Genomic DNA, 15,011 nt, shown 5'->3' with positions numbered 1-15,011 from the left:
CGGATATAATGAACCGATAGCCGCTTGTATTCGAACGTTCACTGCAGTAGAAGATCACTTCGAGTTTGGTGAATCATCTAGTCGCTTTGCTAGTAAAATTAAACGATGTGCCATTATGTTTTGACAATGCTTTACAATATTGATTTTTTATGTTATTTATTTAGTATGTAGTTAGCCGTTTTAAGATTATTGTAGTTGTTTTGTTCTTGTTTTTGTTCCTGCAACTGTTTTAAAAGATGGTGGTTTTTACGCCCGTATGAGAATGACAAACAAGACTTAACTCAAATGGGCTTTTTCCCACCCAATCTGTCCATTTAGACTCGTTTATCCGATGGACATAAACAGAAATAAATAAATAAATAAATAAATAAACAAACAGAAATAAACGCAAACTCCTCCCCCAGTGACGACATGACACAACACTCTGTGGATACCGACGATAGCGACTTTATTCCATCAACACTTAGGCCTCTAAACGACTTCAGAAATCAAATTATTCTGCAAGAAGCGAGCGAGAATAGCCAAGAATCTCTAATCCTATTAAGAAACTATCACAGAACTATAATCAAAAATACCAATTTCGGTCCCGCCTCATCAATTAACATTTGGAAGGAATACGCCACAAATAAGTGCACTACCGGCATTTACTGTAGCGAAAAGATACTGTGTAGTTTGCAAACAATATACAAGCATGTTATTTCTCCACAGCGAAGACATTTCAAATATTCTAGACGCAACAATTGCTAGAATACATAATTGACGAACTTGAACAAGACCTAATAATCCAAAGACAACACAACGCAAACCATAGAGGCATTACCGAAACTAAATCCCACAAATCCCCAAAATATTTTTTCCCGAATATGAAATCAAAAATTACCAAATTTATTAACCTTTGCAGGTTATGCCAAACAGCTAAGTATGAAAGAAGACCATATAAACAACAATATAAACTAACAGCAACACCTACAAAACCGTTGCAAATTGTATATTTTTACCATCAATAACAAACATTATCTAACATTATGCTATAAGTTTTCATGACTAACAATGGCGATCCCTCTAAGGACGCGCAACGCTATACACATACTTAAAGCTATAACTCACTTCTTTTCAAACGTAGGAAAACCTTCCCTTCTCGTCATGGACCAAGAAGCATCATTCACTTCAACAACAATCAAAGAGTTCCTTGAAGAGAATGATGTTAAGTACCATTATACAAGTGTTGGACAGTCCTCTTCAAACGGAACGGTTGAAATTGTTCACAGAACGATGAGAGAACTGCATAACATTTTGAGTATTAGAGAAACAACAAAATATTTGTCGAAAACAGCAAAAATTAATTTGGCGATTTCCATTTATAATGAATCGATACACTCGCAAACAAAATTAACCCCTAAAGAGCTATTCTTTGGCTTTAAAAATGAGGAAACGGTACCCGAAGATTTAGAGGAAAGAATTAGACAAAAAGAGACATTCTACAGAATCTTTTCTGAAAAATATGAACAAGCGGAAGAAAAATCCACAAAACTAAGCTAAAACAAAAACGAAATATTTTACCCTAATCATAATAAATAATACCATTATTTATTATCGAATTAATATTTCTTTACAGCTGGAAGATGACCAGAGTTACTATATAATTTATTGTTGCATCATACTTTTGTCGTGTGATTTCATCAGTCCTTCTTACATAGAAATAATCGAACTAAACAACAATCCAGGGATCGTTGCTTTCAAAACCAAATCCGTTTTCTTAAAAGAAGATTCCCATACACTAATTCACAAATTCAATCTGTATTCATTTAGAATTATCTTAAAACAATATGAAACAATTATTAGAAAGCTAGAAGAATATTCAAATATTATCGAAAGAGTCAACATTTTAAAACTAAAACTTAGCCAAGCTTATTCTGTACTAGAAAATCTAACTATAAAACGAAGGAAAACAAAACGATCTCTCAATTTTCTTGGATCTACTATAAAAATGATAACGGGAAACCTTGATAATGAAGATTTACTCAAAATTGAAAATCAATTGGATTCTTTGAAATATTCAAACAATGCTTTAATTACAGAACAATGAACAGGTCAGAGTAAATGAGTTATTTGAAAGCAGGATTAACAATTTAACAAAAGAAGCTTATAGACAATCTATAGAAACTGATAGCATCATAAAACATGCTAGGTTGAGTTTAGACAGGCCAATCGACTGGAAACACATTCTACACGTACACAGCATCATCTTTAACATCGACATGCTTAACCACCAGCTGTTGACAATCTTCGAATCAATACAACTATCGAAACTTGGTATAATATCGAAAACGTTCTTACAACCTCCAGAACTGAGATTCGAAACGCAACTGTTGGAATCACAAGGCATATCAATTGAAAGCTACGATCAAACTTATGAGAAAAACAGTATTTGTGACATACAAAATCTTTTCAACATATCCAACGGCAAATGTATTCATCCAATACTACGAGGAAATCCTGGTATTTGTATCTTTACAAAGCCATCAACGCTCTCGGAGTTCAAACCAATTGAGAACCTTGGAGTAGTGATAAAAACTTCATCGAACCAACACTTATGCAGAACAGTTGTGGTTTTGGATCAAGAAATCTGACATGAACATACCTTGTATCATTCGAAAATTGTTTCATAAAACTCAATGGAACGCCGTTCAACAGCAAGATTTTCAAAGGAAAAACTAAACCCGCTATCCTTCCACTCCACCTAGTGAACGTAAATGAATCAGAATTAATATCTGAGCCCATCACCAATTTGGAACTGTTACACGTGCATAACAGTTATAAGCTAGAGTATCTAGAAACCATTACAAAAAGGACTGGAGTATTTAGCATTGGAGCCATAGTTTTAATCACAAGCCTCGTCATAGCCTTCGTTACATACAAGATCAACTTTTTGAAATGATCATCCGAATTAATTTGAATTCATCACTTTTTGAAGCATTTCAAATCGGATGGCAATTTGCAAATAATATTACAATGAATTTAAAATTTAACAGTGATGTTCACAAAATTCATATTGCCATTGTGGCAGAAACATTTCTTAAACCAAATGTCAAATTGAATAGCAATCCACATTACGTGGTTCATCGATTTGACAGTTTTACTGGAATGGGTGGTGGAGTTGCCATTTTCGTCCAACGGCAAATTAAACATAGAGTTTTACCTTCTTTCAATACTAAAGTTACTGAAAGATTGGGATTCGAAGTTAAAATCGATCAGGGAATATATTTCATCGCTTGAGCATATTTGCCATTCCCATGCACCGGTGAACAATTGAATTTATTTAAAGGCGATATACAAAAGTTCACAAGATATGCACCGAAATTTTTCGTAATAGAGGACTTAAATGCTAAGCATGTCCAGTGGAATTATAGGCAAAATAACAGTAATGGTAAAATACTTCATAATCAACTCTCAGCTGGTTACTTCACAGTTCTTCATCCCAGTAATCCGACTTGCTTCTCTTCCGTGAAAAATCCTTCTACAATTGATCTGGTTCTAACAGATCAAAGTCACATTTTCAGTGAACCGATTACACATGCTGACTTTGACTCTGATCATCTTCCTGTAACAATCAGACTTTCCAACGAAGCTATAATTAATCCAATTAGTTCTATATTCAACTATTATAGAGCCAATTATTTTGAATACAGATCTCACATTCAAAATCATGTGGATCACGAAATTATTTTAGAAAATTCTGTGGACACCGACACAGCAATAGATAATTTGAATCATTACATTATCGAAGCTAGAAATCTTTCAGTTCCCAAAGCTCAAACTAAATTAAATTCTACTATCATCGATGACAATCTTCAACTGCTCATTCGGTTGAAGAATGTTCGTCGACGACAATATCAACGTTCTCATGATCCTACTATGAAAAACATAGTTAAGGATTTACAAAAAGAATTTAAACATAGATTTACTTCTTTGCGAAATTAAAATCTCGCTAATGAAGTTGAACAAATTAAACCCAATTATAAACTTTCTGGAAACTTTCTAAGGTTCTTACGAAACCTCAGAGACCAATTCCTGCTCTCAAGGAACAAAATCAAATACTTCTTACAATTGGCGAAAAAGCTCATAAACTTGCTCAGCAGTTCGAGAAAGTACACAATTTCAATTTCAACGTTATGCGTCCTATTGAAAATGAAGTCTTAGTGAAATATGATAATGTTTCAACTTAAGTGTTATTACCAAATTACATTATTGAGACGAATTTTGATGAAATTCAGTCAATCATTAGGAAACTTAAAAAATGAACGCTCCTGCTAATGATAGAATATTTAATATTCTTAATGAAAATCTTCCCGATGTTACCTTGAGACTCTTGGTTAAAATTTTCAACAAGTGTTTTTCATTAGCTTACTTCCCAAAAAATGGAAAAACGCTAAAGTAATTCCTACCCTAATAAAAACCCCTATTAAAAACCCAGCAGAAACATCAAGTTATCAACCAATTAGCTTACTTTCTTCTATCAGTAATCTTTTTGAAAAAATTATCTTGTTGAGAATTATGACTCATATAAATGAGAATTCAATTTTTGTACCAGAGCAGTTTGGATTTCGTCATAAACATTCAAATACTCATCAGCTTGTCAAATTAACGAACATGATAAAAACAAATAAATCTTCTGGGTTATCCACTGGAGTTGCTCTTCTAGACATAGGAAATGCATTCGACAGTGTTCGGCACAAAGGTTTAATACCAAAAATTTCTGATTTCCAGTTTCCTATTTATTTGATCAAAATGATTCGAAATTATTTAACTGATCGCACCCTTCAGGTTAGCTATCAGAATTGATTTGTAAATGTGAATTGCTACATGGGCAAAATCCCGATTCAAGAATAGAGCACAACGAGTCATGATTTGCGGAAAATGGAATATTTTCATGTTATGATAATACACCATGATTAAAAGTTCTCGGATCATGATCCTTTTGGACTTATTTCGTTGAAATTTGGCGTAACGCATTTGACGTTGTAGTGTATAAATTCAGGCGTGTTTGTGCTACGATTGTAATCTTTGCAACATAAATTCAGGCGTTATGTTTTAAAATATAAGGATTTGGTTATGTTTTAAAAGATAAGGATAAATATGAATTAAATGGAATGGTGTGAAAGTGTTGTGGCGTATTGTTTATGCGATTTCAACTAATGTCTCAAATAATGTACATTTGAATAGCAAAACAGTGAAAAGCAAATACCGCGAATCGATTTTTCCTTTTAATGTGGAACACATTTTTGTTTTCTATATAGGTGTGCATATTAGAAACTCAAGAAAAATACACGTAGAAATGTGGTCAGGTTTTGAACAATTACAGCTCAGTCAATTTTGTATCAATTATTAATATCGTATCACCATTTGGTTGGAAATATTTCTACGTATTGATTTGAATGTTCATAGACATGTATTTTTATTGTATATCATTGAAATGTTGATTAATAGCTAGCAGTATCCTATTTTGTCTGCCAAAAATCTCCGGCATACCGGATTTCCCTGCCATAGACGACGCTTTTGATGGAGTGAGCGATATATCAAAGGGAAAGCATCGCTCTGATTGGTCAATCGATGCAAAAGCGAAGCTGTTGGAAGCACGCGAATCTATAAATAGAAGAGAAGTTATAGCTAACGTTTCAGTGCTACGCGTGGCTTGCTAGAGGTAGGTTGTTGCTAGACAGCAAGACAAAAAGTGCCATAAAACAATTTGAAGCTTTAATTGGTATGCTCTGATCTTGTGTCATGCAAGTTCGGATGAAATTCCATGTTATGCCGTTTCGCCTGAGAAATTGACAACTACCGCAGGGTAAATTTGGAGTGCATAAGATTAACTTTCAATTTATATAAGATGAACTCGATTGATAATGAGAAAAAGTTTATCGCTTCAACCGAAATCGCAGAATGGTAGTAATGGTAAAGAAACGGTATAAAAATAACTGCTTGGGTACAAAACTTGTACACAAGCTTGGCGAAAAGAAGCTTAAATATCGATATCCGTATCGCTAGAGTGTACAAACATATAATTGCATACATTTGGGCTATTGATGTAATTTCGTCGGCTACAAAACAAATACGAATCACGACAAATAGAGTCTATATACTGGGTTCGCGTGTTCGGTTTTGGTTACTAATAAAGATCAATCTAATGTCGTTTTCGTTTTTAAATTGCACTACACCAGTGTATCGAAAGCTGCACTGAAACCGTTCGTTTTTACCAATTGCACTACACCAGTGCTACACTTTTTCTGCACCGATACCACTGGTGTAGCACTCATCAAAAGTTCGGTGTAGCTCTGTGCAATGGAATCGTTTATTGTAATCAAGGGTTACTGTTTATGTTTTCATTATTTTCGTTCGTTTTTTCATGCCATGGTGTAGCACTGCACCGGTGTAGTGCATTTTAAAGACGAAAACGACATAAGCAGTCTCTCGTGCATTTGCAAATTCAAGTGTGACGATTGATTGAACTATTTGATTGTAGATCATTTGAAATTTTGGTTGCCTTGTTCCACATCAACGGCTCGAACAACCCCATAGGGCTGATCCTTGTAGTTTTTTGTTTTCAAAACATCGTTCGCAATATCGTCTTATTTGAAATATTTAGGTGAATCAATACAGCTTGTGTTCTTATATCTATGAAACAAATTAATCAAACTGGTTGAACAAAAAAAATCTAATTTTCGTTAGACGGTGTTCCTAATTTACCATTGAAATTGTTTTTCGGTTTACGTTATCTCTCGGAATAATATTTTAACAACAACAGTCACATCGAATATGTAAGAATACATTCAGATATGTTCATACAAAATGTAAAACTTATAATGTGAATTTTCGGTTCATTATCTATATGTTGCCAATTCTCTGTGTGGGTAAACCAACAGAATTATAAAATGAATATGCCTCAGGATCAAGTAAAAATTGTCAGTTGTTCATGCTTTTCAATGTCTGCTTTTTGTCTTACCATTAATCGATTAAACAATCCATCACATCACTTGAGGCACAGGGTTCAAAGTGATATCCGGATAGAAAATTTGAATTACGAGCTTTAAAAAAAAATACATTCCTCAAGTAACGCATTTTCTGACCATGATTAATTTTCATGGGAGAAGATTTTTGCTCATGGTTTCCTGAGAAGTTAAAATGATTGGTTTCATGATTTCCTAACCATGACCGCAGTAACGGATTTCTTTCCATGTACCCGTACGAGCAGGTGTTTCGCAGGGTTCGACCGTAGCTCTAATTTTGTATAATATTTTCACTTCTGATCTTCCAAATGTACTCGTTGGTTTTCAGGAATCGCTATTTTATGATGACACAAGTCTGTTAGCCACATTTAGAAGTCTAAGAGTGATCTGCAGTCGCATACAAAAAAGCTGAAATATATTCAGTGATTAATTTTAATTAAATTAAACCAAATGCCGCAAAAACGAAAATTAAACCAAATGACGCAAAAACGCAATTAATTATCTTTCCTTATTAGCCAAGAGCTTCTTTTCTTAAACTAAACAATAATAACATTCTCCAATTGAATGGCTTGGAATTCACATGATCTGATCAAGCAAAATACTTAGGTTTACCGTATGACAAAAACTCATTTTCAAGGATCACATTGAAGGAATCCAGACAAAGTGTAATAAATATATTAAATGTTTATATCCTCTTATAAATAGAAATTCTATGCTTTGTCTAAAAAATAAATTATAAATTTATAAATAAATTTTCAGACCAGTCATGCTTTATGCAGTACCAATTTGGTCAAGTTGTTGTTCCACCAGGAAGAAAACGCTTCAAAGAATTCAGAATAAAATTCTGAAAATGATTTTGAAGCGTCCTCCCTGGTTTAGTACAAATGAGTTACACAGACTCACAAATCGATGCAATCTTCATTTGAATCGATTCGCTCTCTGTATTAGTTAGTAAGTTAGCATATGAGATCCTTTTCCCCATTACACAATACAAGTAGGTTTACAATTCTCCCTACACAAAAATCACGGAAGCAAATCATATATATAATAGGGCTGAAAAGTCACCATTTGTGACTGATATATATATATACCTTATACCATCTTATCACATCACATAGATATATACATATATATATATATATATATATATATATATATATATATATATATATATATATATATATATATATATATATATATATATATATATATATATATATATATATATATATATATATATATATATATATATATATATATATATATATATATATATATATATATATATATATGTATATATATATGTGATGTGATAAGATGGTATAAGTGTTGTTATCTACAAAATGCGCAATTTATTCGTAGATGACTTAACCGATTTTAACAAGCTTAGGCCCGTTTATAGTAACTGTTGAGCCATTGATCAATGTCGAAGATCAAATGGCAGTGACTTCTAGTCCCGGAGATATGATTGTTGGACTGTTGGACAATTGATCATGTTTAAATATCGAATGATTTCGACCTCTGGTTCCGGACATATGATGGTATAAGTGACGTAACCGACGAAACGCATTGCTTTTTTCTCGTGCAATTTTCTTAGGCTAAACCGAGTTTTTACAATCTTAAGCTCATTTGGAAGTTACTATTGGGTCATTAACTAAATTCATAGATCAAATGGCTTAGGCTTCTGGTTCTGGAGATATGATAGTATAAATCACGTAACCGACAAAACGAGATGTTTTTTTATCGCAAGATTTTCTCAGAGAGGGATTTACCGATTTTAACAAGCTTAAGCTCATTTGAAAGCTATTGTTGGGCCATTGATCAAGTTTGATGATCAAATGGCTGTGATTTCTAATACCGGTGATATTGTGGTATAAGTGACGTTAACGATAAAACAAATGTTCACTACCATTGATGCTCTTATCAACCACAATATCCGCTATATTTTCAGCAAAGTTCAGTTTTGTTTATCGGTGAATTTATTCAACATGTATTCCGCAAAAGATTGAGATATAATGACTATGAAAGTTAATTTCCCAAAAAATTTCTGTTCGAGAATCATATGGGATATAATCAATGCTCGAACCTTTTCTTTTCAATATCATCGAGGAGAATATTCACTAATGAACTTTTCTCAGCTTATTTTTGGTTATTTTTGCAGAACTGATCTCGGTCGCCTAGCCGCATGGCACTTTTCAGCACAAAACTCCCTAAACAATTTCCGTCTTTCTGGTAAATTTATCGCAAATCACTTTTACTGTTGCATTTTATCAAGATTTTAGGCCTGTTTTTTCATTAAGTACTAATAATAGTTTGGTTTAGCACAAGACTGTTCTTACGGTAGAAAAACATACTTTTAGAAATCGTTTGAATAATTGTTTTCGCAACATTTTCTGTTCTAGTGGACGATTCGTCGGGAAAATATAGTCAAGGATTTTTCTGGGGCAACAATTACTGGATCGGATCTATAACACAGTGTTCCTTCATCTATGGAAAGAATTTAACCCAGAAAAACTCGACAAGAACAACCAAGAACACCGACCTATCCTACATCAATGGAAATTTTCTCGAATCTTCCGATATGAATCAGGAGAATCCACCTTTCATTCCTGGCTTCTATATGCTGAAAGTCTTACTAAACAATACACACTTATTAGGACCGGTAACTATTTAATTATATTATCATAGCATATAACAAAAAACTCTACATTAAATCACAGACTAACATACAGGACACTTAAATTAGATTCTTCAATCATTTTAACGGTCATTTCGAATATTCCTTTATTTGGGACAGTACTCACATGTGTCATGATGGCGCCACGTTACCCTATCAAAAACATCCTGTCTGTTATCTATACTGTGTTTATTTTTTTCATTTACTAACAGTTGCCATTCATGCAGAATTACCTGTAATGTATTGATTTGTATACGTCCATGCGAATTTCATGCAGGATACAGATTTAATACATATTGCCAAAACTATATACAGAATTATGCCTACTTCTCATCCTCCAACGCAATACAAAATCGAACCCGTTTTGTTACAATATTCACTTGCTTCTGGTCTGCCGCCACTTAATTTCGGGTGAAAACTACCAACACAATAAAAAATAGTATAGATGAACAACGTTGAGTCAAATAAATGGTTACCTTCCAACATCGTGAAAAAGTTAAATATATTATCAACGTAATCCAATGATTTATTGTGACGATTCATTTTCAAGAATGTTGATGAAATCAGGCATCCCTGCAAGCAGCTGATCGGTGTTGACAAACGAGGGGAAACCAACTAGTAAAAAAACTTTTACGTAACACAAGGGGTGTACCGATAGTAAATAGTTCGCGCAGTACAATATAGGTGGAACTAGTGCATCTCGAAAAATTATTTTCATAAGAATTTACTCATACTGTCATGTCTGTTAGTCTGTGATTAAATCATAAATTTTTGAAAGGACAGAGCTTGATGAAAAAGTCGTTGCTTTTACGCAGTCCACCTGGGCTTAAATTTCAGCCCACACGTAGGGTCTTTTGAACCGAAAGGTAAATGACCTTGAGTAATAAATATATTCTAATATTTCAAAGAAAGTGACGTAAATATGACCGCGCATACTTCCAGCATGACGAAAGAAAATATATTCGACAATATAAGAACGATGGAAACATATCCCAACACAGATTAGCACAGACAAATACTGATGATCAACTTGTAATAATAAACACAAAATTCTCATTAACCTTGTCAGTGCATAGCAGTTTATGTGAATTGTTATGCCACCTGCAGTTCAACATAAACCGCTAGGCAGACGTGAAGTTCTTGCTTTTGTCGTGAATACGACTTACTTTACTATGGGGTGCCTTTTCAAAATTAGCCATATGGAAGAATGGGCAGAACTTAATCGTGAATATCTCGACTTGTTTTAACGGCAGCAACATAATTCTTTCACTATTTCATCAAAAATATGATCAGGAATTTAGGATAATATTTTGAATAGTGTGAGAAAACCACAAACAACTCAAAAATTAGGTTTTCTCAAAATTTGAAAACAACGCGGAAAACTCTTTACTTTCGCTTGTGTTTTTCGCGCAAGGACGACGATTTTGAGGTAGTCAGGCATATATCTTCAACTGACTGCTTATAAAAGGGGAACCGTGGTCGAAAATCGATCATTTCTGCTTGTGCGTTGGATGGAAGCAGACGTCGTGTGAATGATTTAATCAACCAGCAGCTTCAGAGAGTGCACCTTCTGCGTGGTTAAAAATCTAAAACGCTTAGGTCGCAACTCTCATTTGGACTTCAGTCGTCCAGTGGAGCAGTTGGCAATGAAAGCAGACCTTTTGCGTGGTATAGATCCTCAAACGCTTGGGTCGTGCATTCATTTGGACTTCAATCGTCGGGAGCACTGTACTGTAGTGTAGTTTAGGCACAGACTAACAGACAGGACACTCAAATTAGATTCTTCAATCATTTTAACGGTCATTCCGAATATTCCTTTATTTAGGACAGTACTCACATGTGTCATGATGGCGCCACGTTACCCTATCAAAAACATCCTGTCTGTCATCTCGACTGCCCACATTATCAGATCCGAATGGATTCCGAATCAATTCCGAATCGGCGAGAAATTTTCATTCGGAATTTCATGTGGAAATCATAATGAATTCCGAATCAATTCCAACTCCAGTGCAACAACCGATTCCGAATGAATTTCGCCTACAACCGGTTGATTCGGAAATCAGTCGGAATTGAGTGAGAAGATGCGGACTGAATTGTCAATTGTCTTCTTCTTTCCCGATTTTGCATGTTTTCGTGCTGACTTTCAGTTTATTTTTAAATGAAAACATTACATAACTGATTATACACATTGAAATCTTCATGTTTTTCGGATATACAGAACTAGTAAATAACCAGTTCTTCTTAGAATTCCAACATAAACTGTTGAAATTCGCTGGAAATTAACAAATCCATTCCTCTAGCTGGAGTGTAATGTAATGGCTTAAGTCGCCTAAATTTTACACTAACACATTCATAAAATGAGCGAATATTCAATGACATTTATAATGTTACTGTCAATCAGGTTGATCGAGCAGCCAACTCAGGCGAAAATTCTAGCACTGAACCGATCGAGCACTGAAAAATCATGCAGTCGAGTAAGAACACGCATTCCGTCATTTCGATAATGTGGGTGTGTTTATTTTTTCATTTACCAACAGAGTTGCCAGTTCATACAGAATTACCTGTAATGTATTGATTTGTATACGTCCATGCGAATTTCATGTAGGATACAGATTTAATACATATTGCCAAAACTATATACATAATTGTGCCTACTTCTCATCCTCCAACGCAATACAGAATCGAACCCGTTTTGATTCAATATTTACTTGCTTCTGGTCTGCCGCCACTTAATTTCAGGTGAAAACTACCAACACAATAAAAAAAGTCTAGATGAACAACGTTGAGTCAAATTAATGGTTACCTTCCAACATCGCGAAATAGTTAAATATATTATCAACGTAATCCAATAGCGGCCCTTACACGAGCAATAAAAATGTCATTTTAAATGATGACTAAGTAATGATGTATTTCAAATTTGTTAGAAATTTCGTCATTAGTGCACCATTACACGTTCACTAAAATGATATTATTTTTTAGTAATGACATTTTTAATGACTCGTGTAAGGGCCGCTAATAATTTATTGTGACGATTCATTTTCAAATATTTTGATGAAATCAGGCATCCCTGCAAGCAGATGATCGATGTTGACAAACGAGGGGAAACCAACTAGTAAAAAAACTTTTACATAACACAAGGGGTGTACAGATAGTAAACAGTTCGCGCAGTACAATATAGGTGGAACTAGTGCATCACGAAAAAATATTTTTATAAGAATTTACTCATACTGTCATGTCTGTTAGTCTGTGGTTTAGGTGTATCGTTTCCAATTCTTGTAGCATAAAATGGCAAAACTTGCACAATTCACGCTATCGCTCAACTAATTTATATTCTAAAGTATAAAGCAAGAGTTTCAGTTTTATTCGTATTCACGACATCCAGTTATGTCTCTGACATTACACACATGTACTTTTTTCATGACGCTTATAATTTGCGCCGAAGTGGAAACGAAGTCCTTCTTAACGTGCCAAACGAAAACAAGTTTCAATTCATACTAGCCGATTCAGATGGTCATTTTAGAGTTAACATTTTTTGAACTAGTTTCATTAATCCCTAAGTGACCATCAGAATCGGCCAGTATTAGCCGAAACTTGTTCTCGTTCGGCACGTCAGTACATTGCACTTCGGTGAAAATTATGAATTTATTGTAAATAGCAATAACTCCATGTCTGCATAGCGGTTTATAACTGCGGTGGCACAACAATTCAAAATAAACTGTTATGCACTGACGAGTCTAAGACGAATCGTACAGTTAATGAAACTTATGTTCCCTAGCACAAAAACCGGCTTAAATCCACCTAGTGGTATAATGACTCCTTTCTCATATATAATACTGTGATATTCTATTCAAAATGTTCGTTTTTGTATTAAATAGTAAAAGTACAGTAGGATCCGGATTAAGTTCCGGAATTCCGTATGAGACCATGAGGCCTTCAATTTAAATCTATAGTTGTGGCAATCCGTCAAACCATCGCTGAAAAAGTGAGTGAGATCCATTTTGGATTATATAACCACTATTTCCGGTGCTTCCGAAACCGGAGACCGGGAGTCACGATAGCCGGAATCGGCTTGATTAGTTCCCTACTGATAATGGCAATCGATTTGTGGAGCTTTGAAGCCAGTTTAGAAATTTTTTTCCGTATTTTGTTTCGCCGGTTTAAGTGACCTGTACAATATTGAACACACTTTACCCTAAAACTCCGGAACCGGAAGTCGGATCAGGAATTTCATGAGGCCTGTCAATTGAATATAAGTTTGTAGGTGAGATCCATTTTGTAATATATGACCACTAATTCTGGTGCATCCGGAACCGGAGATCGGGAACCAGGATATCCGGAATCGGTTTGCTCAGTTGCTAACTGATATGGGGTTCGAATTGTGTAGTTTGAGACCAGTGTAGAAAATTTTTTACGTTTTGCCTTTCTCGTATAGAACGGTTGTGCAAACACTTGAAAACCGACTAGTAAAAAGTTTCATATACCATCCCACTCAGTGCATCGTGCTGAGCAATGACTGTGTGTGTATATGTGTGTGTATGTGCCAAATAATCTCACTATGTTTTCTCGGAGATTGCTATGTTTACTATGCTATGTGATACCAAACGCATAATGCAGAGAAAAAATCTCTCATCTTTTCCCAAAATTATTTATTTGTCATACATTCCCGTTCCCATATACCCCACTGAACTCAAATCCTCAATCCAATTGCTTATATCTGTTCCCTATAATTCACACGCATTGATCATGTCCATTCATGTCCGCACATGAAAGTCTCCCCATGCAAGCATTCTATTCTAACACACAATTCGTGTTGTTGTATTGAAAAGGGGTGGGGCTTAATCCTTGCTGACGTCGCACACGTCGAACTGAAAAATAGTATAGAAGAAATCGTTTCACGCATTAAAAATCATTATTGTTGTAACCATTGTACAGTAAACATCGCGAAATAAATTAAAGAGTTAAATCTGGAATTTCTTTCTGCCACCGAAAGAACACCACTTGAGGTTTGGTATCCGCTGCTTGAGTGAGCCATCGAGTATAGTTCGTTTAAAGCGTTCCAAGTCGCTATCGAACTTCGTCCATCCGTTCTGGTGCACCGCCGAGAGAACCACAAAAATTTGTCTATCGATCCGAACCTCAATTAGACCCTACCCAAGGTTGATGTGGATACCGGTTTGAACTGTACGGACAATTTTAATTCTCTGGTGTGTTAGTGTTAGCCGTGACGGAATTCGATTGCTTACTGAAGAGATTTGTTCTTGTGCCATTATCTCTACATTGTAAGCCGTACGCAACCTGAGTAATTTTATCCTGCTCTGGTGGAGAAGTGA

The 15,011-nt window shown here is 34.8% G+C and overlaps 1 protein-coding gene across 4 annotated transcripts in view; it reads left to right on the top strand.

Annotated features, from left to right (window-relative positions):
• Positions 1-15,011, top strand: part of LOC131430684 (O-acyltransferase like protein) — an 812,547-nt gene that overhangs the window by 124,078 nt on the left and 673,458 nt on the right. For 3 of the 4 annotated variants that reach the window (XM_058595837.1, XM_058595836.1, XM_058595838.1), the window contains one exon: positions 9,407-9,666. The exons of the other annotated variant lie outside the window; for it this stretch is intronic. In XM_058595837.1, the coding sequence (XP_058451820.1) occupies positions 9,407-9,666 (260 nt within the window). The remainder of the gene's footprint in view (positions 1-9,406; positions 9,667-15,011) is intronic. 4 annotated transcript variants of the gene reach the window in all.

Source organism: Malaya genurostris, chromosome 2 (assembly GCF_030247185.1).
Source record: "Malaya genurostris strain Urasoe2022 chromosome 2, Malgen_1.1, whole genome shotgun sequence".
Lineage (NCBI taxonomy): Eukaryota > Metazoa > Arthropoda > Insecta > Diptera > Culicidae > Malaya > Malaya genurostris.
The sequence above is the reverse complement of the archived record's forward strand: the minus strand, read 5'-3'. Positions and strand labels throughout refer to the sequence as shown.